This window comes from Clinocottus analis, unplaced genomic scaffold (genome assembly GCF_023055335.1).
Source record: "Clinocottus analis isolate CAN_PGR_092001 unplaced genomic scaffold, fCliAna1.0.p SCAF_13, whole genome shotgun sequence".
Classification (NCBI taxonomy): Eukaryota; Metazoa; Chordata; class Actinopteri; order Perciformes; family Cottidae; genus Clinocottus; species Clinocottus analis.
Genome location: NW_027175854.1, coordinates 7,086,141 through 7,112,613, shown reverse-complemented (window position 1 = coordinate 7,112,613; position 26,473 = coordinate 7,086,141). Strand labels below are relative to the sequence as shown.

The 26,473-nt window shown below is 41.3% G+C and overlaps 2 protein-coding genes across 2 annotated transcripts; one reads left to right on the top strand and one right to left on the bottom strand.

Annotated features, from left to right (window-relative positions):
* Nucleotides 1-416: 416 nt before the first annotated feature.
* Nucleotides 417-22,858, bottom strand: galt (galactose-1-phosphate uridylyltransferase). The gene is made up of 11 exons (XM_068574659.1): nucleotides 22,715-22,858; nucleotides 21,821-21,990; nucleotides 21,452-21,527; nucleotides 21,199-21,247; nucleotides 18,695-18,824; nucleotides 18,088-18,144; nucleotides 13,572-13,694; nucleotides 8,810-8,942; nucleotides 7,286-7,369; nucleotides 1,268-1,422; nucleotides 417-989 (listed from the first exon to the last, which is right to left on the bottom strand). The coding sequence occupies exons 1-11, from the start codon at nucleotides 22,749-22,751 to the stop codon at nucleotides 900-902; spliced, it is 1,104 nt and encodes a 367-aa protein (XP_068430760.1). The 5' UTR covers nucleotides 22,752-22,858; the 3' UTR covers nucleotides 417-899.
* A 372-nt stretch (nucleotides 22,859-23,230) lies between these two features.
* Nucleotides 23,231-24,981, top strand: sigmar1 (sigma non-opioid intracellular receptor 1). The gene is made up of 5 exons (XM_068573344.1): nucleotides 23,231-23,484; nucleotides 23,638-23,689; nucleotides 24,036-24,184; nucleotides 24,385-24,477; nucleotides 24,633-24,981. Exons 1-5 carry the CDS (start codon nucleotides 23,340-23,342, stop codon nucleotides 24,860-24,862), a joined length of 669 nt encoding a protein of 222 aa, XP_068429445.1. The 5' UTR covers nucleotides 23,231-23,339; the 3' UTR covers nucleotides 24,863-24,981.
* Nucleotides 24,982-26,473: the final 1,492 nt, after the last annotated feature.

Here is a 26,473-nt window from a genome sequence, read left to right as displayed (position 1 = left end):
CCTCCCATGTCAGTGTTTTGGACAGATCCATTCTGAGACTGTACGTCTAGATCAGATCATTACTCTTGCATCAAAGGCAGTGTCTCTCTCCGTGGTGCTGAAATATTCAAACTCACGAGATCCCCAAATCACTCCTTTGTGCCGCCCGTTGGCAGCCATAGTGTCAAATGTGTGTATTTATCACATTTGTCAGTGCAGCGGTGTAGTGCTCACACCGGACATTACGCCTTTAGTTTTACATATGCCCCATCTGTAATATCAATGTTTTAAGTATTATCATCATGGTGTTTTCATATCCAATAACAATACTCTTGATCTCCTGTTTTCTGACGACATTGCGTCCGTAAATTCATTCTACATTAAATAAAGCATTAAACTGTCAAACCGTTTGAGGCAGAAAGTGGTGAAACAGTTAATTACCTCAAGACTGATTTATTTTCCATGTAAGAACATTCGCAAGAAACAAAGGCGTTCATTTTGATCACAAACAACTCCTTGTGTTGTTGGAAAGAAAAAGCTGTGTGGTCGAAAGGCTTCCATCAAAACAACAAACACAGTTTGTTTAATTTCGACAGACGGGACAGCGGGGAGAACAAAACAATGTTCTCCCATTGTCTCCTTAAAACATGGATGAGGAGTTTGATTGCAGATTTACTTCCAGGTCCATATGAGTATAGTAATTTGTGTACACATGAAAATACTGACATGTATATTCTGCAAGTAAGAATCAACACGGTGCATGACTTCAGGCACGTTACATGGCATTACATTAAAATGTCATTTTCACAGTAATTCCAAAACAAAAGCATTAAAATCTGTCCTATATTCAAAAAAAGAAATGTTTAAAGCTGTTTCCCCCCTTTTTTTTTTTACTAAACATCACACATTTCACTTTTACTTCACTTTCCTTCTTCTTTCTCTGTTCTTTTTTCCAGGTTCTCTCTGGTTCTGTAGTGTTCTTCTGGGAGGTTCCTTAGCTTCTCAGCAGCCTACAAATACAAAAACACAGCAGTGGCAAGCTTGTATACAGTTTTAGAAGATACATACAGGGACAGAGAGCAAATCTGCTGCAATCCTGGTTGAGCAATATAATTAACCCGCTGTGCAGGGTCAGCTTTTAATGGCCTGGGGTGAAAACAAATCCCCTCGCGTCACATCTCAAACCTCACTATTTGTACTCTTTGCCACCTAAAAATCAGTAGAATGGATGAGTAACTCTGTTCTGCCCAAAAGATGGGTTTGCACATGTGCATTTTACAATATTCACCTGTTCAGGGGTGAGGTCCCTCTGCTCCTGGGCGAGCAGCTCATACCCCACCATGAACTTCTTCACTGTAGCCGACCGCAGCAGAGGAGGGTAGTAGTGCGCATGAAGCTGCCAGTGAGAGTTGTCTTCCGTTAAATGAGGGCCAGTCGGGGCTCCTGAATGAGGAGAGGAGAGACATTAGACTTGAGACACAGAGCCAGCGTTACTCAGCCGTGTCAGAGGCCGTTTTCAGTTTAGTGTATTGGGCAGAATTTCCAATACAACTGTAAAAGCGTGTCGGACATTTTCAAGGACAAAGTCCAGGACTTATTTCCATCGCGGTCTGTGTCAGCCGAACATCATCCGACGCGGGGCTCACGTGACCACAAACCGCACATCCCACTTGCAGACAAACATGCCATATTGTATTTGACTTCCTTTTGATTTCAATGTATAAACATGCCCATGTCCTTCTTTGGAGATGTTATCCAGCAGCCTCTAATTGACCTTTTTTCCTTAAAGGGCTTGTGGGTTCTGCACCTCCGTAATTGCAAGAGGCAGTTTATTCCACTCCGTGGCACCAGCAGAGATGCAAGAAGCTTTTCCCTCCATAATTTCAACTCCATAACGATTCAGGTTTAGCTTCCCGAGCTCTGCTATTGTGTGTGTTCACGCCGAGTCTGCAAAGATTATCCAGCAGACGGGTTGAGGGTTTCACGGTCTTTAAATATTCCATATTTGTGATTGTCTAGTGAAACCGGGGAGACGGGAAAAGACACCGTGCATATTTACCGTCAACTGTTGAACCGTTGTATTAAAGTGTGGGTAACCACAGTGACAAAATGTCTCCCTGATGGAAGTCAAATTTGCGAATGTGCACTCGATATTCAAACGTTCTCGATGTTTCTGCAAAACTGGATAGGTAAACACACGGATGCAAACAGAACGACGGCACAATCAGACGCTGAAGGCTAATTAAGGATGTGCATGGCCGGGACACAACACGCTCATTTATCTCCCCGCCATACACACCCCATGAACGAGCCCCTCCGCTCATTAGCGCCTTTAAGCTGCGGAGCGGACAGCCCCGCTAGCAGGTAGCTAGCAGGACACATTAAAGAAGCAGTGTTGACTCTGTGGGCAACAGAACAATAATTTCACCAGTGCAATAAAGAATAAATAAAGATTTTAAAAGTGATAAAGTACTTTCTGTGAGGAGGAACCGGTGATCCATTCTTTTAGAGATTGTTTTATATCACGGCCACTGAGACTTCCCCGCTCTGATTAGCTGGTGCAGGGTCTACTAAATTCTGGTAACTGGACATTATTACCAGGCACCACTGGCACAGGTGTTCGTATTCTCAATGAAAGCATCCATATTAAACTCTCTGTAATGAAAGCAATGGTTTAGGCTTCAGTGGTTTGGCTAAAGGGCTTGGAGTTGGTGGTGTTTAGTTTGTGTGACCAATACAACATGCGATAATTAGCCAAGTGAGAAATGTTTCTTAATTTCCCCACATATAAGGATTTTAAAAGTTTTTATTTGTCAAACTCAAGGACATGAAGGATAAGATGAGCTTAACGTTGGGTTGAGATCGGATGAAAGCCACAGCGTAACGTTCATCTCTCGTTGCCTCTGTGGAAGCGTTTTTTTCCCCCAAATTTGTCATTTCTTTGTCTAACTTGACAAAACCTGGAGATTAATGCATAAAAAAAATGCATTATCGCACAACTTGATCACTACTGTTTAAGAGGGGCATTACCAAAGTGATTTGCGACATTTAAATACCTTCTTTGTTGCCTGTGATGCTTTCTCATCTGATGGGGGATTAGGAGTAGAATTAGAAATTGCTCTTTTAAAAAAGCCATTCCAGAACAGAATCAGAGACAATGAATCCACAATAACAGCGGCCGTTTCCTTACAATGGCGGCTAATCGCACACCACATAAGCAATGAAGCGAGACAGATTACCCACTTTTAAATATGTTTGGGTGTGTTTGTTCTGCTGAAAAGCACATACAAGTGTTTTAGAATTCATTTAAACTTACAAATATTGCTGGACAAGTTTTAACGGTTACCGATGGCACAAATCACAACATTTTCTTCTTCCTGTATTCAGATTGTTGCAATGTCTCTGTCTCTCTTTCTCTGTGTGTGCACACATCTTTCATCTTGCCAGTATCGTAGTATGGTTTACCTCCCGAAGGAGTAAGCAGGTAGCTTTATCTAATCCATGATTTCCCAGGTGACTCAAACACCATCCAACCACGTCTATCCCCACACTGACACTAATAAGCCCGGCCCGAAATAAAAGCTGGCTGCTCCGAAATGAACCCGAATAACGCGCCAACACAGATGGGGAGACAAGGCAACTCATTATGTAAGCCAGGGCTGTGTGTGTGTGTGTGTGTCTATGAATATGCGTGTGTTTCTAAATTAGATGGTCAGTGTGAGCAGCATTTTTATGTGTGTTTGACTCATTGTGTGTAAGTGCACCAAAGCACATCAGCTATAATCCCAGCAGTCTCTTTTCTCTTAATCCCCCTTGATGAGGTTAAAATAACACTGTTGTTTGGAGAGTTTAAGGTCCCTTTACCAACTTTAAAAAAAAGAACAAAAAAATGACCATATTCCATCATTTGCTAGAATAGAAAATACCAGGAAGTAGGAGCAGATGATGTGTTACATTTCACATTGTCAGAGGATTATGAAACTGCTTTTGGCAGTGCGTTGGTCCGGCTATTTGTTACAACAGTTGTATGTAATAAATTAATGAAGTAAATATTTAAGCTCTTGGATTACAGTTGGTATATTAAACTAAAAGATTCATACCCCACAGGATACTCAACAAGCAACACGATTTACATTTTATCAAGCACTGTGGAACATCTATGCCACATTCTGCTGTTACAACAACATCATGCATCGGTTCAGTGACATTATCCTGATGGAGGTACTATAACGGCCGAATTTGATTGTATTGTTAGTCATTTAAATTGTGTTCCAAAGAGGTACTTGCACTCTTTGGCAGATGTTATCCCCCATTTCTCCTACAGCCTTGTAAAAAAGAAATAATAATTTGCTTTGGCACAGAAAATAACCGACTACCTGCGTATAACCTTCAAGACATTGCTGTAACCCGGCCTTTGACTTTGTAGCCATCTAAAAAAATGAAACACACACAAGATTAAAGCAAAAAACTTAAAGACGAGCTCTGGAGCAGCCTTCACCACAGGCAACTTTAGACCGAGATTTTACTTCAAAGATTTGATGTCTGATAAAATAACATGAAGGAAGCCGGTGAATGACTGGTCCTCTCATGCCCTCTGTCCTTTTCTCCACACTACAGTTTGAGAGCATCGCCTCTCTTTTGAAAATCTTTAATGTGGGCTGCCTCGCAAAAACAAATAACAAAAGCGGCATGTGAGGGACCCAGGTGATCTCTCCACAACATCTGAGACGAGACAATCGATACAAATTGTCACTCTTGAACAAACTTTAAATTTGGATTAGTCTCTTCCTGACTACGGAGCTGTGGACTAAATTAAACAAGATTAACTTCAACCTTGTTGTTACTTCGAATTAGTCATGATGTGCGCACATCACTGGCTTGAGGCTGTTTATGGAAGATGAAAAAAACCCACCATTAGGGAACGTAAGAGAACACGTCTTCACCGCAATGTGATGGGCACTTAGCAAGAAACAGGTATACACCCTCCTTATACAGCATGTGTGCACGTTGTCTTGGTGGTGCATCTAAATCCATGCTGCGGCGTCTATCTTCCCAGACTGGACATCACTCTGAATGAGAGTGCCTCAGTCAGGGAGCAGTGAAGCTTCCGGCTGCAGGGGTTGAACCTGCAACCTTTTGCTTCTACGAGGATCCCTCTGACCGCTCGGCCGTGATGACACGGCTCTCCGTCCCGTCACACATCCCTCATCGCGTCATCGCACTCTGCTGCCCTTTCGGTTCCAGTTTTGAACCCGCTGCAAAGAGTTTGTCTGCCGATGCTCACGTTGGCGTTCTCTCATTTCCCTCACCGTCGCAGTCCAGGAGAATCTCAGCCAATGGCTGAGATTCACAAGAGGCACAGCTGTCTCGGTGGCAACCACCTCTATTTAGTAGAAAGCGTACAGTCTGTGTGTGTGCTTTGTGCAAGCTGCTTCCTCCTCACAGCCAATTAAACACTACAGGTAAACACAAAGTACTCCACTGTTGTGGCGGGAGGTATTTTGAAATAAATGTATTTTGGATTTCACTATCTGAAATACTTGCAAATGTGTTTCGTCATATTCTGTCAGAATGAAAAACGGTAATTGGCTTTCTTATTCACTTATTCGCTCTCCGTCTTGTTACCGGCTCTTTCATTTCCTCTGACTGGGTTGTTTTGCTGTGATGCAAAAGTGACGGTAACCACAGGAGAGTGGGCCCAAGATCCAGACGAGCAAGGGTAAAAAAATGGATAAGCTGCACGCTGAAGATGAGAAACTGTAGCAAACATTGAAAAGGGTAATGTGGTGTGGTGTAGAAAGTATTTTCATATACAATGCATGAAGCAATATCATCTAAAATCAAAAGCTCCTCAAAAATATCCCAAATCCCAAATTTATTTCAGATTAATACAAAGCCAGAGATTTTAAAATGCACACATCCGACGCATTGGTTATTACCTTCTCACTTTTGGTTTGAAATTATTATTCAATGTTCCTCTGGGGAAATTTAATTGTGAGTCATCTCCTGAAAGGAAAATAAAAACACCAGCTGGAAAGCCAGCAGGGAACAACAAATACATCTAACTCGCATTACTCGCATACAAGTGGGAAACTTTTCCCCCCAGAGTCTAATAAATCCAGTAAATATAGAGATAAAAAAAACACTGGTTTGGGCAAATGAACATAAAAAATGCTCTAATCAATATTTCTACATAAGCAATGGATGAAAAGACGATGTGTAATATGTGTAATATTCGTTTAGACAGATTATCTCCATTAACTGCAGTTCCTCCTACATGGCGTTTTAGCCTTTATTTAACTCATTGTTTTTAGTTTTATGGCTCACCACTTTAGTGTTTTGGATCCCAACACTTGATTAGCATGTAGTCCAGCAGCAACAGGGATAAAACATTTAAACAAGCTCTAAAAACCCAGCGTACAATCCCCTCCCAGCATATGGTACCATAACAAGCCGCTATTGAACTGCATTTAGCTGAAGAGGCCGGTATTTCCTCACGAGACCAAAAAATAGCTAAAAGGAAAGTGCATATAGATTAAAATAATCAACTGAAAAGATACACAACCCCAAATGAATGCAGATGTTAAATAAGCCATTATATGCTCATAACAACTAGTTGACCCTGCCGTCGTTAGCTGATGGTAAAAAAAACAAAAACTGAATCACACCACGGGGGCTCCGAATCTACGTGAATTCAGGCTTTTCTTCTTGAGTATATATGTCTTGAGTGTGCATTGAAGTGGTGCAAAGTGTGTGACATCTAAGCTGAGGATTTCTCATTTGTCAATGTATTACTGCAGAGATGATTGAAAACAAGAGTGATCTAATCTGTGAGGAACGCACTCTGCATCCTAATCGACACACGTCTTTCTAATGACATTGGACGAGCTAATCAACATTCCCGTAATATCAATGCCATTTTGGTGGATGATGCGACCTAATGTAAAGTTAGACGCGAGAGGAAAAACACGTGGTACTACTCGCTAAGTCTGTTTAAAATCCCGACTGTGACTCAGCTTCCCATATTTCATGACTTTTGCAGACAATGGAAATGGAGCTCATCCATATATCAAAGTGACAAAGTCAATTTGTTACCGGCTGGCCTGATATGTGAACAGGCTCCAGTTTGTAGCAGTATTTGTGTTCCAATCCATCCACAGATTGTTATGTATTTAGATCAAAATCATCTTTAATCTTTGCCGCCATCTGTGCCGCTCTCCTTCTGCCACTTTACGGAAGCAACTTTAAATAATATCATTGTTATTGAAACTTTTTCTTTTCAACCCCCCCGACTCCTTTGTCTTACCGTGCCAGCCCATGGAGTAGGGGAAAGAGATCTCAAACAGATTGTCATACTTGGTCAGCAGTCGCTTCAAGACGTCAGCCAGACCTGATGAACAGATGGACAGAAAGCAGGAGGACAGTGAGGAGGGCAGGCATCAAATTAGGGATTGAAATGTGTTCCTTAATTGATCACCTGCAACAACTGAAAATGTATCAATTGATTTAATCTAAGTTTATAGATAAAAAAAACAAACATTTTACTCCACAAAATCTTTGCTAACTGACACGTGGCATTTACAGCTCAACCCAAATACATTTTTAATTCTGAATTACAACACCAAATGCATTTCAATTATTTAAATTATCAATGAAATAGACACACTGTTCGAAACAATTCATCGACAGTCTCATTTTTCAATAAATGGCCAAACAAAATTCAGAATTCACTCTATAAAACATAATGTTTCTGCAAAACACTTAGAACAAACTTCAACCCATTCTTTAAGAACTGATCTGTATCATATTCAAGACGGCAAGAAAATCTGTTTATCTAAAATGTCAAAAGCAGTATTGAGGTTTGATGTGAAGCTGTAATTAAACTTCCAACAAGACACCTTTGACGTTAGAAAACAAGCTGAAAATAATCCAAACATGTCCTTGTAATACACATATATTGCTTCTAAAACTTTGACGATATTTGGTTGATCCACTCTTCATTGAACTACTTGTTATTGTTGATTAGTCGATAAAATAATCATCAACGTCCTCGCATCAGTCGCTCGCCTCAACAAATCCACCTGTTGTTTAAAATGTCCTCAGGCCCAGCTGACTGTCCGTCTGGGTTGATTCTCGTGTGAAGCAGCAGTAATGCAGTGAGCCTCAGAGGACGCCTGTCCCACCCATCCGTCTTGTCGTGAGACATTCAGCTTCACTCCGTCACCGCACAGAAGCTAAACGGACTCTCGGCTGTCAACAGAAGTCTTCCAAATGAGCCAGTCGCTGATTCACAGACACAGTGGTGTTTGTCCTTGAGAGGGAATGGGATGTCTCACAAGATCTCCTCGACCTTAAGATAATGACTTCTCAAGCAGCAGCAGCAACAACAACATCTGCTTGAGTCATCTAGACGACAGTCAATAACTCATTTATTTAACAATCAGCAAACGGGATGACGGCCCACAAATACATGCAAACCACCATAATCTACTCGGGAGCAGCTTGTATCCGCATAATGTTAGCTGCGGAGATGTGCTTGAACGCAGAAATCATCCATTCATAACTAGCATTCAATTATTTAAACGTTGGTCCACATCGTAAGAAGGTTTGGATGTAGTTCATTTGAAGTTTTTATATTTTATTGAGATGATTTGAACCGTGAAGGGACATGGGAGATCAACACGCACACGCGCACACACACACACACACACACACACACACACACCCTTGGTCAGGAGCCAAACCTGCAGGTTCCCCTCCGAGTCCCCTTTAATCTTTATTAGCTCAGCGCTCTCTCAGTCACTCACTGTCTGTGTTCCTCTAAACTCACCCTCCCTCTCCTCTGTGGTCAGGTCATTGATCCTGAGGACATGTCTTCGTGGTAACAACAGCGTTTGGTAGGGCCACGTTGCCCAATACGGAACCACCGCCAGCCAATCAGAAGTCTCCACCACCACGCGCTCCTACAGGAGAGGAATTTAAACGTTTTTGAATATGCAGGAAAGTAATATTGCTGGTTTATGGCAAAGGGGGATGGCGATGCAGACTGAAATACCTCAACAACCACTGCATGGATTGCCAAAAACATTTGTACAGACATTCATGGCTCCTCGAGAATGAATTACTTACATGTATTTTCTCAAATACTTCTACTTCAAATAAGTGATGTGAACTTCTGTTTCTGAACTTATTTGGAATTTGTGAAACGTATTGGAGCCAGTGGACCTGGAACATCTGTATACAATGAGCAACTGTAACGAACGTTGGCCAGCTCTTTAAACCGTCTCTTTTAGTGATCAAAGTTCTTAAAGAAACAGTTAAAGCCATCTAAGCAGTCAATTTATAAAACCTAATGTTCCACATGAGAGAGGACAGCTGGTCTGGAACCATCTGCTCCACTTGACCGGCAACGTCTCCTGTTCTTCCTTGAATCTTTCTCTTTTCATGTCTGTTTTTCATTCCTGACAGTCTTCCGGGTAATTACTGTAAACCGATTTCAAATGTTGACGGAACGACCATACTTTACGAACATTCACCCCAATTAGTTATAATGAACACACACACACACATAAACAGAGCCAGTAAGCACACAAACATGTTCAGACCACGTAGGCTTAAGAAGTCACCTCACAACATGTGGTGAGACCAGAATGACACGAATAAAGACAAGGAAAACTGTGTGAAGGTTGACGGAGCACGCTCTTACTTTGCAACAAACTGAGTTCAAAATGGTTATAAAACGGGTCAGGAGCTGTTCGCAGCACGAGCACTTTATTACCATAAACTGTTTAAATGCAGAATGTGTCAGAAGCTGAGATTTAACAAGCTGATGAGTGGGCACAAACACGACCCGACCTTGGTATTACAATTCATCCGAAATAGATTGGTTGTGTGTGTGCATGTGTGTGTGTGTGTATGCCGAAAAGCGGCAGTAGGAACCCTGTGAAAGTCAGCTTCTTACTAATCCCAAAATCACCGTGTACAATGTCTCTCTCTCCGTTGTTTTTAGATTTCCAGTATCCCCATGTTAACCTACATTCACAACACAACTCCCTGTATGTAGTGAAATGGAAAAGTCTGCTGTGTCGAGGCCCCGGAGCAGAAAAAACTATTTGCATCGATCGTAGTGTAGTTCCTGAAGCTGGATTTATTTTGTAGGGGTTTTTTTGGGGCCATTTGGGGGCAGACGAACATCACAACAAGCTGGGAAATGACGTCCTGACAGAAGAGTCCTGACGGTTCTTTAGCTGCTACATGCTCAGCTATGTCCACCGGCTAGCTGATGATTTTGTGTGTTTTCTGTTTAGTGCTGTGCACGTAGCATACTGTGGATTTATTCATTAATTTGCTGAAAAGAGCTTCCTGTTGCTGCTGGTGACAGAGTGGTGAAACTGAACTGTACAGTAAATGTGCCATGACACCAAAAGCAGTGAGCTAAACTTGGCAATTTGCCACGGTTTGTAGCATTGCCAGTTCATTAGAGACATACCCGACGTGTAGCTCCGCCCCTTCACATTCATTTTGTAAATTCACATCCATGTGTTGCCGACACGTTTAGAGTTGACTCCTAATCAATCAAGCTAGCTACGTAGCCGTGGTGCTACATAACGTGTTGATCTTTGATAGACTGTATGACCGTCGTGTCCATAAATTCAGATAATAATATCTGTGCAGTTTATCATTTTCACTGTCAAGATAAATCCCACCTGTATGAATCCGCATATAATCCGCCTGGTACATTGAGTCCAGAGGCTTCCCGTAAATGGACGCAAAACTTTCCCAGACTCAACCTGAGCAGAGGAACGATCAGACGGAATATGAGTCGGGCCAGACGTTTATAGGCTGAACATGTGTTGGGCAGAATGGTGGCTCTGTAAACTAATTAAAATGTAAATAATAAAAAATAATAATTGTTAGATAAAAGCAAAGAGAGAATGTTTGGGCATCCTTGGCAATGCATCTCCTGGAGGTTTGAACAAACTTGTTCAGGCATTAGTGCATAATTAAGCCATCTTTTGGGAATACTGTGGTGTTTACAACTAAGAGTAGTCCATCTGAATCTTAATGAACTTCACTTGCAGTACAGGATTCTGCTTAACGCCTGCTGTAACAACACTTTGACTAAAGCTTCCTTTTCAACGAATATTTTGAAAATGAGGAAAGGACGAAAAAGAGGAAATTCTATTAATGGTATGTTTGTCTTTAAAGTTTTTAGCAATGCCATTATGAACAGCATTTTATAATATTCAAAATATTGACTTAACATAGTAAACTCCCTTATCGCAATGTTACACAGCCTTCTTCCCTTCAATCTCAAACTTCTTCCCACTTTTTCCAGCATATCCGTGCTCTGCTGCCCTTAACAAGATTATAAAGCAGCCGAATTGAGATGGAAAGAATGAAAGAGAACCAGGATGGAGGGGGAGGATTGAAGGAGAGGACGTGGAGTGAAGAGAAAGAGAGATTGAGGAAGTGGAGGACGTCCTGAAACAGACACCTCACCGACCGCAAATCCCAAAGAGGTTTATTCAATTAGCTTCGAAAGTTTTGGTTTCAAAGTCAAGTGTCACCAGGGAACCGAACCTCAATTCAAACTGCTCCAAACCCTGCAGTGTGCCAATTTACGGTCCAAACCTCAGGTCAGGGCGACAGGAGCAAAAGGAGAGAGACGGCGAAAGAGACACCTTCACATGCGCACAAACACACACACACACACAAACACACACACACACACACACACACACACACACACACACACACACACACACACACACATCCACTCTGATTTCATAAAAGGTCAGTCCCCATGAGCAGCTGTCTAGGAGATTCAAGTGTCTACTCTGCTCTTCTCGAAACCTTAATGCTATCTCTTCTCTCTTTTGCTTGCGCGCACACACACACACACACACACACACACACACACACACACACACACACACACACACACACACACACACACACACACACATACATACACACACACACTTTAAGAAAAACAACACACAATCTCTTCCAGAAGAAGAAGAAGAAGAAGGAAAGTAAAAGAAACATTCAAAATGATAATTCATTATTAGAAATATCACAAGTAATATAACAAAGTTCTCAGATCATATGCTTATGCAAAAGTACTATTCCAGAATAATCCTAGTCGGCAGTATGAACAAACACTGAATAATCATAATGCTAAGGAAACCCTCGGATAACACTGAACACACAGCACAATCAACATGGGAAGAGAGGCGATGAATTAACGTCAAATCATCCTCCTAAACCTAAAGAACAAAAAACACGCTCTCTGTTCCACCTTCAACTCAAAGGACGACTTCGAGGTGGAAGTCTAGAAAGGTAAAATGATAAAAGTGCTACACGTTAATCCCATTTGGATAACATGAACCAGGAGCACATTGGGTTGGCTTTACTGACACAAGAGGAACCCTGCTTCAAGAAGAGTTGGACGTGTAGTGCGATAACAAAGCGGCATAAGTGAGCCATCTCTTTCTACGGCTCCGGGTAGCGAAGCGACTGTTAAGTTTAATTCTACTGTTGAGCGTTCCTTCACGGATTCCACCAAAATCTCTGCTCACTAATCAGACATTTACCAACACGCTAAATGCGCTCAGGGTTGCGTTAGACCCTTTCATCTGTGGTTACTGCTGTGATGCTCCACACACACACACACACACACGGGAAATCACTCAAGTACGAAAAGTCGTGATTTTTTTATTTTTTTTTACCGGTTAATCTTTGGGCAGGTTAAAGATGGCTGATGCAGCATTATGCTAATGAGCAGCTCTGTTGTCCAATGACACGTTTTGCTGACTGAAAGACAGGCAGAGTGTGCCGAATGTGGGGGAAAAATAAAGTAAGATTTTAAAAAAAGGGAAGCATGTTGGGGAAAGGTGGAGAGGCAATGAGTCACGGTGAACAAAATATGATGTCACCCTTTGCATAAATCTCATGTTTAGAGTTTTTTTGTTTTTTTTAAAGCATTCCTCTGATGTCTATTAGTCACCATTATCACACAGTCAGCTAAAATTACTTCTGTCACCATTCACAATATTTGTGATGGTCTTCAAAAATTCAAAATTCAGTAAAGTGAACTGTGCCATTCAAAATAAGCACTTAATTTCATCAAAAACTTGCTTTTATGCCATGTATTATTGTTTAATTTAATGTGACTGAGCTCTATATAGTCCGGGACATCAGATTCGATGCATGTCTTTCCATGACACATATATTCAAGAAGATATTTCCCAGACTATTCAAATAAGAATTTTAAAACCAAATGTTTAATACTTCTTTCATATTAGTTTTTCTGCTAACTCATTATGTCAGCTACACTTTATTTTACTCAACAAAGTTTAATTTAGCATTTAAATGAACTGATGAACTACAGACCTCACGCCTCTCATTGGGTGTGTGTTTTCTTTTTGTAAAACTTCAAAATAAATAAATGAAAGAAAAAAACAACAACTGACTTATCTGTACGACTGTACAACAACCAAGGGTCAGCACATAACACGCCTCTGAGGGCAAAATGTTGTTTTCTTGAGACATTATTTGCATGTGTGTTCATATTTGTACCGGTGTACCTTCTTCTCAGCCTCTCGTTTGGCGTATTGCAGCAGCAGCGGTTCTCCGTGTTTCTGATGGTAGGCTCTCTGACAGCGGTCTGACAGAGCCGGCTCATTAGGAAGGAAGCTGCTGGCCCACACCTACAATACAACAGCAGTCAAACAGAAGATGGCGATGAGACAGAACAGAAATCCAAAACCTGCGAGTTATCTATGTCTGTGTACTACCCGCTGATTGGAAAATAAAAAGGTGAAATAAGAAATCTTCACCCCCCCCGTCTGTAATTCCAAATGAACTCATTCATTTTAAATAGAGTAATGCATCAATACTATCCAAAATAATGAATGTTTCACAGGTGCACCGATTTCTTGGTTTTCAAAAGTGAGTTTTTCTCCCATTCAGGCTTTTTAGATTGATGAACCTGTTCTCCCCAGCAGCCACTGGCTTTCATTTATTTCACTACAGTGTGCAAATCAACTTGCAGACACTAAAGCGTAATTGAGATGGGTCCTTTATCAACATGAACAGCAAGGTTCCATGCTCGGGCTCTGGGAACACATTTTCTTAAATCAGCATCTTACTGAGAGCGTTGGATCGTCGTGCACGAACCCACAATGTTCCTCCAGAAATTGGAAGAGCCGCTGGTATTTTAGGACACTTTCTGTATTTTCTGTACTTGTGTCACTGGTCTGAAGCGGGCAGGGGCGATGGGAAAAAGGTGATGTCATGCATTTCTGTGCATGTCTTGCCATAATGCTCTTTTTTGACCCGTGACTTCCACAGTGAACCGTGTCCAGTCACGATCTCTTCCTCTGTAGCCTCACTCCATTTTTTGGGGGGTGGGATTTGTCACACCCCGCCAAAAACCTCATCCTGTTCCTCCCTCTACAGCTGCACCTCAATAATCCCCATTTTTTTCGCACCACCTCAATAATCCCTCTTTCGGACACGTTGGCCTATTCTGACCGCTTGTCCGCTCATTGTCGTTGAACTGGGTGTCATGGCCTCGTTTTGCACTTAGGGCCTCACAACTGTTGCCAAATACCTGAATTGTTACTGTCTGTTTCTAAAGTGAGCCACGGCACCATTTCACGGTAATGCAGTTGAAAGTGTGGATCGATAATACAATGTTCTGATATAGAAATAGTGGCGAGTTATTTTAAGAGTATGTTGTGAATGGGCTAAAGTATGCAAAAACCTTGGCGTGATCATGTATTTCCATTGATACATGTAAAAAGGTAGATTACGGGGGATTTACCGTGCATTGAAAGAATTTTACAAATACTGCCGTGCATAATGTTACGGTGTCAAACAGCTAACCAGCACAATGGCTGAACATCGAGCCCATAGAGACAGAAACACACTCAATGATGAAATTAGCCTCCTGATTTGAAAAAAATAATAATAAAAAGAGTTACAAGTTCAAAGCAGCTGTTTTGATGTTGAGGCTTGCCTCTTATCAGCCACCAACTGGCTCTCTGTGTCAGGCGGTATTCACCCTCAACGAGCTGCTTGCTATTCGCTTTGATTGAACCGGTAAACATCCCGGGAGAAAACCGACAGTCTGATGCTCTGAAACAGATGAGATGCTGCAGGTCATTTCATTTCCGAGGAAAACATTCATCTGCGTTGCGGCACTAAAGTTCATTTTCAATCAACGCTTCGGAGAAAACGCTTCTTGGCTTCTTGAATTAGCTTCATAATGTACTTCAACAGCATTTCAGAAAGCTCTTTATGGAGAACAGTGAGCGTCGTGACAGACATTCAAATTATTTATGTCTGCACTCGATGGTATTTTAATGGCTGTAAAAGCAGCTGAGGAGGGCCAAATGACTCTTACGCATAACTAACTCGCTCTCTGCTGCATGATGAATCGGTACCTGCGATAACAGTCGGCGGGGTTTTGAAAGGATGTATTTTACATATCGGTTTGTTGTAATCAACATCTAAACTAATAGACACAATTACATGCAGGAATGCCAAACTGAATACATATTCTTGCTCTGATGAGTGAGACCGTCACCAAGATATTGATTAATGTATTGCTGCACTGAGTCTTTTGGCCTCTACTTTGGTTCTTTTTCATTATTTGTACATATTGTACGGGGAAGGTATTAATCAACTGCTTTACAGAGGGTATTTCTGGACCCTTTGACCTTCATTTTTATCGAGCTTTTAGGCCTATGAAAGTAGGTTTTTTTTTAATTAAAGTAACATTTGTGTCACCAGGAGTAGATTTTTCCAATTATAATATTCCATCGCACGAATAGAGTAATGATCAGAGGCATTCTGTGCTGCTTTTCGAGACCTGCTTCAGGCTGCATGGCAAATTATTTTCTGATTAAACACTCCTTCACGTTTTTAACCAGAATGCAGTGGAGAAAACACACTGTAATTGGCTTCCTTCATTACAACAGATTGGGAAAAAAAAGAAGAAAAAAAAAATGGATTAACTTCATCGGGGGAAACGAGGTCCTCTTGATGATCAAGGAGCTTTGTCTTTTGATTTTAATTTTGTGGTAATGTATGAGTGTCCTGCTGGCCTTGCCTCTAAATGACTGGATTGTCGTGGGTCCAGATTCATGACAAATACTAAAAGCAAATGCAATACAAAATAATCCGAAAGAAAACTGAGAATTATTCATGTTCGTTAGGTTTTTCTTTTTGTTTTGCCCTTTGGTAAGAACACAATTACAGTAAGGGGAGCAGAAACCAGCCGAGCGTGATGTTTACGCCAATGACTTTTGAATATTGGCTAAAGGCTGCGCCGTGTTTATGATTGCAACCCGAGAATGACAGAGAGAGAGAGAGACGACACGGTTAACGTGTCAACTACATGTGTAAATACTGTACACGTGCATGCCTCGGGACATGTGTGATAGTGTGCACGCCTGCCAACATCAATGCACGTGTGGCTCTATTTGTACACCTGTGTTTTTGTAGAGATGGATCCCTCATCCATCCGGCGGCCGACTGTTGATTCTCAGAGTAATGTGAGCGAAAAGAAAGAAAAAAAAAAAGTGAAGCTAACGGCACGAAAGAAAAGCAAAGCATATAATCTGTTCCCACAAGACAGAAGCCTGAAGATTAAAAGACCGACGATACTTCAGGAGTAAATAGTAACTCCATGACTGTTCGCCTGTGAGAGGAATGATCACCTTGCAGAATTAATACAGTTTTGATCCCTCACGTGAAAAAAGACTATTACTATTCCAGGGGCATACGTTTTTCCTTCCACCACTCCGATGAAAATACATAGAGCTCTGTCCCTCTGAGACCAACGCTATCAGAAGCAACGATGCCTGCAGAACACGATTAACATTTTCTGTTCGTTATTCTTCAAAGTTTTAGATGTACTCTTCTCGCGTTCTGGCCTGCAGGGGTTGCCTGGCTGTACACGCACACATTTACTCTCTTTCCCTCGACTTTGATGTCTTCGGAAAAAGAAAAAAAAAAGTGAATCCGGACAGCAGGAAAAAATGAAACAAAACTGATTCAACTTTTAAATAGAGTCATCAAAGACAGGATCCAGGTTAGAGTTTCTCACTGAAACTCTTTCGTAATTATAATAAAAATATTATAAAATTATTAAAAAATTTAAAAAGCACATCTTTTTAGATTGTAATTGTAATGAAAGTACCAACAAGAGTTTGACCATCTTTATAAAAGAAGTTCTCCCATCACAGTGGAACAGTACTTCATGATGCAGTGTGTAAAAAACATGTTATTATCTGAGGTCACACACTGCCCTCTGCTGGACATGTGTATATTACAGCACAGATTCAGCAGGCCTTTGGCAGAAATGTATTTTATCGGTACTCCATAAACCTGATGATTTGAAATGGTATTTGTCAACCAGAGAGTATGAACCCATCAATAAAAACATCTGCAGGGCTGTTAAGTTACATTGACTCTTTTAAGAGCTCCTCACATCAAGCAACTACAACTGTTTCTTTTCTTCTGTTTCTTACAATAGCTGAACTTCTTTTACACAAAAGCTGCTGCTTTAAGTAGGCAGACATTGAAAGACAAGAAAACACCCACACAGCATCATAGATGTGATTGTGCGTTTAAAAAAGCTATGAGGTGACAACGGCGCACGAGTCATTGGTGATTTGTGAATAACGAGTCAATCAACAGCTTCTATGTTGAGACGCGTCTGGCTCCAAACCAGCGAGCCCTTTTTAACACACACACAAACTTCATTTGCAGTGGTGAATCTGATACGACGGCATCTTTGATGTGCAAATTGGACCGGTGACACACAATCGTGTTGTGCTCAAGAAGAGTTTGAGCTTGTGATAAAACATTTCTTTTCATGTCGATAGCTGCAGCTTCAAAGTGCCCTCATTGAAAGAGGTAGCTGTTGTTTGTGTGAATGCATGCCGGTATCCCTGAACTTCATGTTCTCTCTTCAAGGACAAGTGAGTTACTCATGTCATGTTGTTGAAATCGCTTGTGTAGCTCGTATTAGAGCATACATGCGAGTCTAACCGTTACCCTGTGTGTTTATGCGTCGGTGCATTTTCCTACCTGACAGTGAGGATGCGGATTTGAACAGCCCATCATAGATCCTTTATTCTCAAAGATCTAATAACAGAAAATGAGAGGGAAATTGAATCCAGAGTTTGGTTTAACTTTTTCCAAAACAGCATTAGTTGGGAATCACTAATCGCTTGCTGCGCTACAGAAGTTCAAAGCTGACCTGTAACGCTTAAGCACAAGAGCAATATGAATCAATTGAGTTTCGGATTTTGGATCACTTTAGCAACTATCTCAGACTTTACTTATACAGCTCTGGCTCACTCCGTTTACCTAATACGGTGTCATAACCAGTAAAGTTGGACATCAGTTTCTGACCTCTAAATATAAAAACAAGAACACAGCATCTTTATTGGAAAAAAAAGGAATTACTAGCTATATAAACAACGTCCTTTTCTGTTATCCACATCCTTCTCTCTCTGCTGCCGATGTTTGAATTTGCAAGTAGCCCAGAGGCATCATTAAAGTTTTATCCACTGATCCAAGAAGACAGTGACGAAAGTTTTGCCTGCTCTTACATTGTACAGATGTCCTAGCCCTGAGAGAAACTAAATCAATAATTTGTAAACGTTAATAGGTGTGTATGTGTGTCTCATACCTGAACCCAGGGGTACGTGTTTCCTAGTTCTTCAACAAGCTCCGCCCACTTGTCAATCACCTTGACGACCTCATGTCTTTTCATGAGAGGGAGGGTGACGTCAGACCAGGGATGGAAACACATGACCTTACTGAAAATAGAGTAAAAAAAGTGACAGTACACGTCATTGTTTATAGTGCCCAGTGCTGAGTACTGTGAAAGTACTGTGAAAGTACTGCCCAGAGACCACAGCAGCTACAAATCTTCTTTGACACATTTTACTTTGGACATTCTGGTGAAGCTCTTGTTTGTGGTGTTCTGCGTATCAAATCATGGTTATACTTGGAACATGTGAAGTCTGGCAATTCATTTAGTTTGCTCTGAATTTCAATCACAACCAATATAGCTTTTTTTTTTTTAGATAGATTGTAAATGTTGACTTGAGACTTGACTTGACTTTGAGAAGAGACACAGAGTCAGATTAAAGAGACACAGAGTCAGAATAAAGAGACACAGAGTCAGAATAAAGCCAAAGCATCCTGTCTATACAGTCAGAGCTTGAACTTAGACTGCAGACTGTAAATATCCACTGTGATACATGAACACTGAGCATGTCTTACAAAAATAAAATACAAATTTAACTAACAGAGGGTGATTATATGTTTTATTTATATGTTTAATCCAAATTTTCATATTTGCTTTCAACCTCACCTATGTTCCCAGTGGAAACCAGCTTGACTGTCAGACAGAAAAAAAAATTACATTTTTTATCAACAGACGGGCTCCTCTCAGGGCCCGAGCAGCGAGTGCATGATCAATAATTGAACGATACTTTGGTGTTTATGCTCTGAGCAAAACTGAATGACCGTATTTATGAATTGTTCAGGAGTATCATAGATGCTGCAAGAACTCTGTGCACTGCGTGTGCGTGTGTGTGTGCGTGTGTATGTGTGTGTACTGGACTGAACAGGAGTCTGAACAGCTGTGAGCCAGAAAGGAAACCAGTTTCCTGGTTACCACTGAAGTTGGAATGCCTTTTTTTTTGTGAGCCTTGTTGTATTAGTTCCATCAGTGTGGGTTGACTAATGTCCCAAAGGCTTATACAATTATGTGCTAGAAAACAATTGTAATTAATGGAAACTTCCCAAGAAATTACCAAACCATTTGCAATAGGATTTAGGCTCATTCTGCAGAGGGAGAAGTGAGTAGCGGGTGATGCAATAAGTCATTAGAAGGATGTCTTTCCTCGCCCCGTCTCTCCTTTTGTCTCTTATGACCCAAATCCCATTTTGTGTTCCCTCTAATTGGCTCTCTGAATGTTGCTGAAGGGCAGAACGCACTCGTCCAGCTTCCAAGCTGCCCTCACTTCCACATGGTCACACTGGTCTGTGTGGAATGAGTGTATACGACAAACGAGACACACTTTACCAAACAAACAAACAAACATGTATGCAACCCCTGCATCAGGAAAAGGCCACACAGACACAGACAGACACAGACACAGAGACACACACACACCGCAAGGTTGGAAGAAAAATACCTAGCAAGGTAACAATCAATCAGAAAAAGACAATCAGAGCTGTTTCTCTGCTTACGTGTTTGAAGCTACACTTTCCGATCGATACGAGGGGAATCTATATAAGCCAAATTACACAACACCGTTGCTATCTGTGGATCTATTTATACACTATCGTGTATTCTGCATTCAAGTGATCACCCGCATTAAGTATTAACTCATCTGTTCGGGTTCCCAGACCGCGTATCGACTTCGACAGGAATCAAATCCAACAGTCAATGCTGGTGGATCAGAAAGCTGGTGCAAACTATTTCACGGAATACAACATTCTCAGGAATAAGATGATTTGAGACTCCAGGAAGACCTCTTATTTTCCTCCACTCCAAAAGGGTCTGAGATAAATATCACTGGACTGAAATGTCATCAGAACACTCCGGCATCTAGGTCGTCAAACAGTGGGAGTGAGAAAACATCCCCATCAGGTGGTGCCACGGAGGATTACACACATATAATATATGTATTGAGAGTGAGGATTTGTCCTCTTTTTTTTTTTTTTTGCATAGTTCAAGATGTCCTGAAAACAAGTGACATGCAGTGTGTTGATTAACAAAATTACCTTCTGCTAATAGCTGATTATGCTGATTATAATCACAACAACGTGTGAACGTTGCCTCGGCATGACTGCTCTGATTGCACTCATCAGTTCAGACTTAATTAGTCATAGATCTGAATGTATAATCATTTTGTACAAAAGGAACATTGATTAAGATGCATCCTTGACTAAATTATAGCCACACGCTAATTTAGATTTTAATATTCATCTCATTGTAATGCTGCAGTTTAATGGTAAAGGACCTCGTACGATATGAAAAGATAAATGTTGTTGTTTTCAGGCACAGTTTGAGTTCAACATTAACATTACATCCTCTGCACACAATTCAAAAAGCTACACACAGTAAGACAGCTTTGAAACATTGATTATTCTGGCGACAGGATGCTTTGTTCTTACCAGACACCCCTGGCAGCTTTAGACTGGAACAGTGGATGTTGATCTGAACCTGAAGAACACAGCAAATGGAAGTTGTTTCAACAGGTAATGTTGTATTACACTTTTAACAATTAATTTTCACCCATTAGGCCTAATTGAACAGTTTATTGAAACACCTTGAAAATGACTCCACACTATTTCAACAAGCAGTTTATATATGATGTTGTGCATATACTTGTTGTCATGTTATTACAGCATCAGAAATACTCCTCACCAGGATCTGGTGCGTCTGGCTGAAGAGCGGGGAAGTCATTTTCAAAAAGAAAAGTGGTGTCATAGTCTGGATTGACCTGTAGGGAAGAAGAAAAAAAAAAGTGTTGTCCAAAACAAATGCCATTCATAATTGGCATAAAGGAGTCCAGATATGTATTAATACATGAATATTATTGATACATTGTGCCTTTCGTGAAATGGTTTATTACAGAATCAATAGTGACTGACCGCATCCTCCCCCAGACTGCGGGAGAGCATGGACAATCTATGACATCATCTACATTGTTTCTGAAGGCTGGAGTTGCTGATGTTCTTGTGCGTTACTGAAATGTATTCATCGATTTGAATCGACGTATTGCCCCGTTCTCACCTCTCCATTAGCGCGCGTGTTGCCAGGACAGAGTGGGTTGTGGGGGTCGTGTCTCGGTATGTGTTCCTCAGGAGGTTTCTCTACCTGACCTGCCCAGGGTCTCTTCATGCGGTGGGCCGACACGAGGACCCAGGTGTCACGAAGAGGGTTGTAACGCAGGTGTTGGTGCTCTGAGGGTGACATGAGACACTCAAAAGACAACTTCTTTGACAAATAAAATGACCAGCAGTGTGATGTAATCATGAGCATGTGAATTCAACCTGATCGATAAGTCACTCAGAGCTCATTGTAACCTCTTCATTCTGTGTGTGTGTGTGTGTGTGTGTGTGTGTGTGTGTGTGTGTGTGTGTGTGTGTGTGTGTGTGTGTGTGTCTCTTGTTAAATCCTGCCAATTTATAATTTTCACTATCAACGAATTGCTCATTTATTGGATTAATGTATTCATTCTGTACTTTTATTTTGTCTAAAAATAAACGTGTGTTCACATGATAGCTGTTCAGATTATTATGGATGACTGTCTGCTGCTGGTGCAACTTGCTGCAGGAACTTCAGTCACGAGACCACACAGCTGGCTGTGTGTACTGTAATAAGCAACACTCACCAATGCAGGAAGTCAGGCTCGACGAAATTAGTGGTTTGGCATCAACATGCATTTATTCCTGAGAAGCTATCTGTTTTATGTTACATGGAAATTCAATACGAATAGCAATTCGTACACCAATGGAAATTGTGCGTTAATGTTATGCTTTCGTAAGGCAAAGTAACGTAAAACAACATTTTGAACGGACTTGAAAATAAATGATCTGCACGGACGAAATTAAAAACTCTGCAGGTGTCGATGTCCTGATAAATGGCATTCGTGTTTACCTCTCGTGACTTCACAAAGCTCCCTACCTTTTGGATCAAAGCTGACTTGTGTTGGGCCGCTCATGTCGGTCGGTGCTGTGTGATAACTGGGAACCTCTCCGGGATCTGAATCACTCAGCCATCAACTCCTTCTGAGCTGAAACTGGCAGTTATGTGAACCACCGAACTGTCTCCTATTCACGAAACTCCTACTTCCTGTTTTGTTTTCCTGGTTGAGTAGCGGAAAGAAACATGCTGTTTGGGAAACATGGACATGATATCACAAATCTCTAAAAGTCCCAAAAAATTAAGGGGGGAAATTATTAAATAAAAAAAAATGGAAATAAAATGTTTGCATGCAATACAAACTTTTAAAATGTCTATTCGTTGATGCCTTTTTTAATACAAATATGTAAAATAAAAATACAACTTGCTTAAGGGGGTTTTATAGCATGCTGGCAACCCAGAAGTGTGCCGTTTCCCCCGCGCGACTGGCTCGTCTTCTGATTGGCTGAGCAGCACCTCTCACGTCCACGTGACCAGAAAGAAGTGGGTTTGGACTGCCTCGCTCCTTGTCGTCCCCAGATGGCGTGTCTGGAGCAACCTGTCCATCTCTGTATACACGTGTAGGCAAACCCTGCTGCTGCATATCTCTGTCCGTCTTGTTTCAATCATGTCTGTCGTTAGAACGAGCTTGAAGCTCTTCCTCTTCACCGCACTCACCGTCCTGGCCGTGCTGCTGCTGCGACACTGGATGGCCACCAAGCAGTACGTTTTCAATAAAGAAGACGTCGCCAAATTGGCCAAACAGTACGCAGGTGAGCGAGTTGAGTGACGAGGAGTTTGATGACACAAATCAGAATACCAATCGTGTGTTCACTGAAATGCAGTTAAAAGTATAACTGCATTGGCTGTGAGTTCCCCAAGAAGTCCTCCTCACTGCCTCCATACTGTTAACTGTCGTTATGCAGGGCAGGACCATGAACAGGCCTTCTCCAAAGTGGTGGTGGAGCTCAGGAAGAGGTAAGGGTTAAGAGCTGCTGTGTCATACACATTTCAAGCGCAGAAGAAGTTATCACAATTGCGATTGACCCATATTCAGTCACTGAACTTACATAATTTTAGCATTACACTGTGTGACATGATGTTTCAATAATTAATAAATAAATCAATAAAACTTGGTTACCTGCTCTGCCCTCCATGTAGGACTACATCTAATGCATCTAAGAATGATGTGTTTAATGATCACTCATCTCTCTTCCTTTGGCTGCTTTTTCCAGTAACCTCCCTGGTGTAGATAAGAGTTTTAAGTGTTGTGTTGTGGGTTGAAAGAAAAGAAAAAACGGCAAATAAAGTCTATCCAAACTAGATATCCCGGCCACATCCTGCCAGATGAGGACCTGCAGTGGGTGTTTGTGAACGCCGGTGGTTGGATGGGCTCAATGTGTCTACTCCACGCCTCGCTCACAGAGTACGTGCTGCTCTTTGGTACTGCAGTAGACACAGGAGGACACTCGGGTGAGGAAACAAGAGGACTGAAAGTCTGTCTGTTTGTCATGCAATGGAGAAAAGTTCAAATGGTCAATTAAGTCCAGTTTCAAAAACTTGTTGGTACTTGTCATGTACACTGATCTTTGTTTGTTTCGCCAGTCTGTGTTTTCAACCAGTATAGGAAATAATAGAAGTTTGACTCCCATCTCTGCTCTCATATCGGTCAGGTCGTTACTGGGCCGAGATATCTGACACCATCATATCCGGCACCTTCAGACAGTGGAAGGAGGGGACAACCAAGAGTGAAATATACTACCCCGGTAATGCCAGAACGCACCTTAATCCACGCCTTTTATGTTTTTGTGTTACTGTTTTTTTCCATCTTAAATTAATGCTGCTATACATAACTGAAGAGCAGTAGATGTTTTTATTTGTGCATTTCTCTTCCCTTAATCCCGAATCTCTTTCTCCATAGGTGACACCATCGTACACAGTGTAGGCGAGGCCACGTCGGTCCAGTGGAGCACCGGGACATGGATGGTGGAGTACGGCAGAGGTTTCATCCCGTCCACGCTAGGATTTGCTCTGGCTGACACCTTGTTCAGCACCCAGGACTTCCTCACAATGTTCTACACCGTACAAGTCTATGTCAAGGGTATGCTGCTTGAAGCTGGTACACTTCTTACAGAGGCTGGAGTTTTTTGAGGCACTATCGAAACTTGGACACCTGCACAAGAACAATTCTGTCAAAGGTTCGCCGAGTCATCGCATAATTTTATGCCTGAACACTAACACCTGCGCGGGGGGGGGGGGGGGAATCTGGGCCAGATCAGTCAACATTAAATACTTTTAAATGGGATTGTAGACGATCAAAATTAGCATCAGTAAAGTGACACATTGACGTTTTTGCCCCTCGATTCTTTCAGTCTGTGACATCAAACTGCATCAAAAACAGTGTGATATTTTCCACTTCCATAAAGGCTGTACCACTCAATGAGTCCCTCAACGATACGCAGCATCTTAGTCGACACAGTAAGCATTCGTCTGAGAGCTTCAGCGTCTTCCATAGTCAGTCAGGTTTTAAATGGTGTTTTAAAGAATGGAGCAGTTCGCCAAATCTGATATTCTTATTCTGGGAATAATACTACAATATTTGTACACATGCCTTTGTGCAGCCAATCACTTTTTACAGTAATTATAAATTATTAAATGCCTAAGCAGTGATTAAAAAGAAAAAGGACCAAGGAATCACCTTTACAACAAATATGCAATTCCTAATTTAGATAGTAAAAAATACATATGTAATGCAAAGCCAAAGTAAACTATGTAGTATCTTAGTATATACCCATTTCACATATATGCATTGGATTCGTAAATCAAGTTGAATACATAAAAGAAAACTCAGTCAAGAAGCGTGCTAGAACTTTGTCTCCCATTTTTTTCATTCATAGTCGATCTGTTTATACTATATATTTTTGGAAAATATTGAAATCCTGACAGGATGTGGTGGAGAAAATGAATGATGCGTGTGCAATGTCCCATTTTATGGCTCAATCCATATGAGTCATAGTCAGATTCATGCAAGCTCACAGTGTTTTAATGATTATAGACACTCTCATGGAGTATGTGCTTGACATCAGTCTGCCATTTTCACATCTCTTCTTTCTTCTCACAACCCAACTTTCCTCCCAAAACATTCAGGATTTTCCATTAAGTCCAAGGACATGTTTTTCAAATACACATTGTACACAATATTAAACACCAACGGGTACTTCTTTGGGGATATCTGGGAGCTATTTGCACAGTTCCTATTTGGGTTAGAAAATGGGAGCAATCCCCAACTGCTGCTCTGTAATAAAGACCTCTGCTGTGTTATACTGGAACTATAGGTTTCATGCATTCATTTGATTAGATGGATTTAATTTGTGAAAGGTATCTGAAATATTGCAATGTTCTATGGGCTTACATAAACTTGGCAGAAACATTTTTGAATATGTAACTAACAAACTTGAATGATATTGTGCGACTTGGCCTTAGTGCCCTCAGCCTCTGTTCATTGTCTGATCTTTGCACTAGCCCAATAGGGAAAACGGTATCCACAGGTCTCATCTTCTACAACTCCACATTGTTGTATGATACTGGGGGGAAATTGCAGAAAATCAAATCCTTTTGGAAATATGTATGTACTTCATTTGGAAATTGTGCTGGACAAGCAAATCAACCGCCTCTGCGTTTGCACATTTTCAGATGAAGCAGTCTTATTTTCATACTGATCCCTGAAGCCATCAAGGGCCATATAGGGTTTCAGTGTGAGTA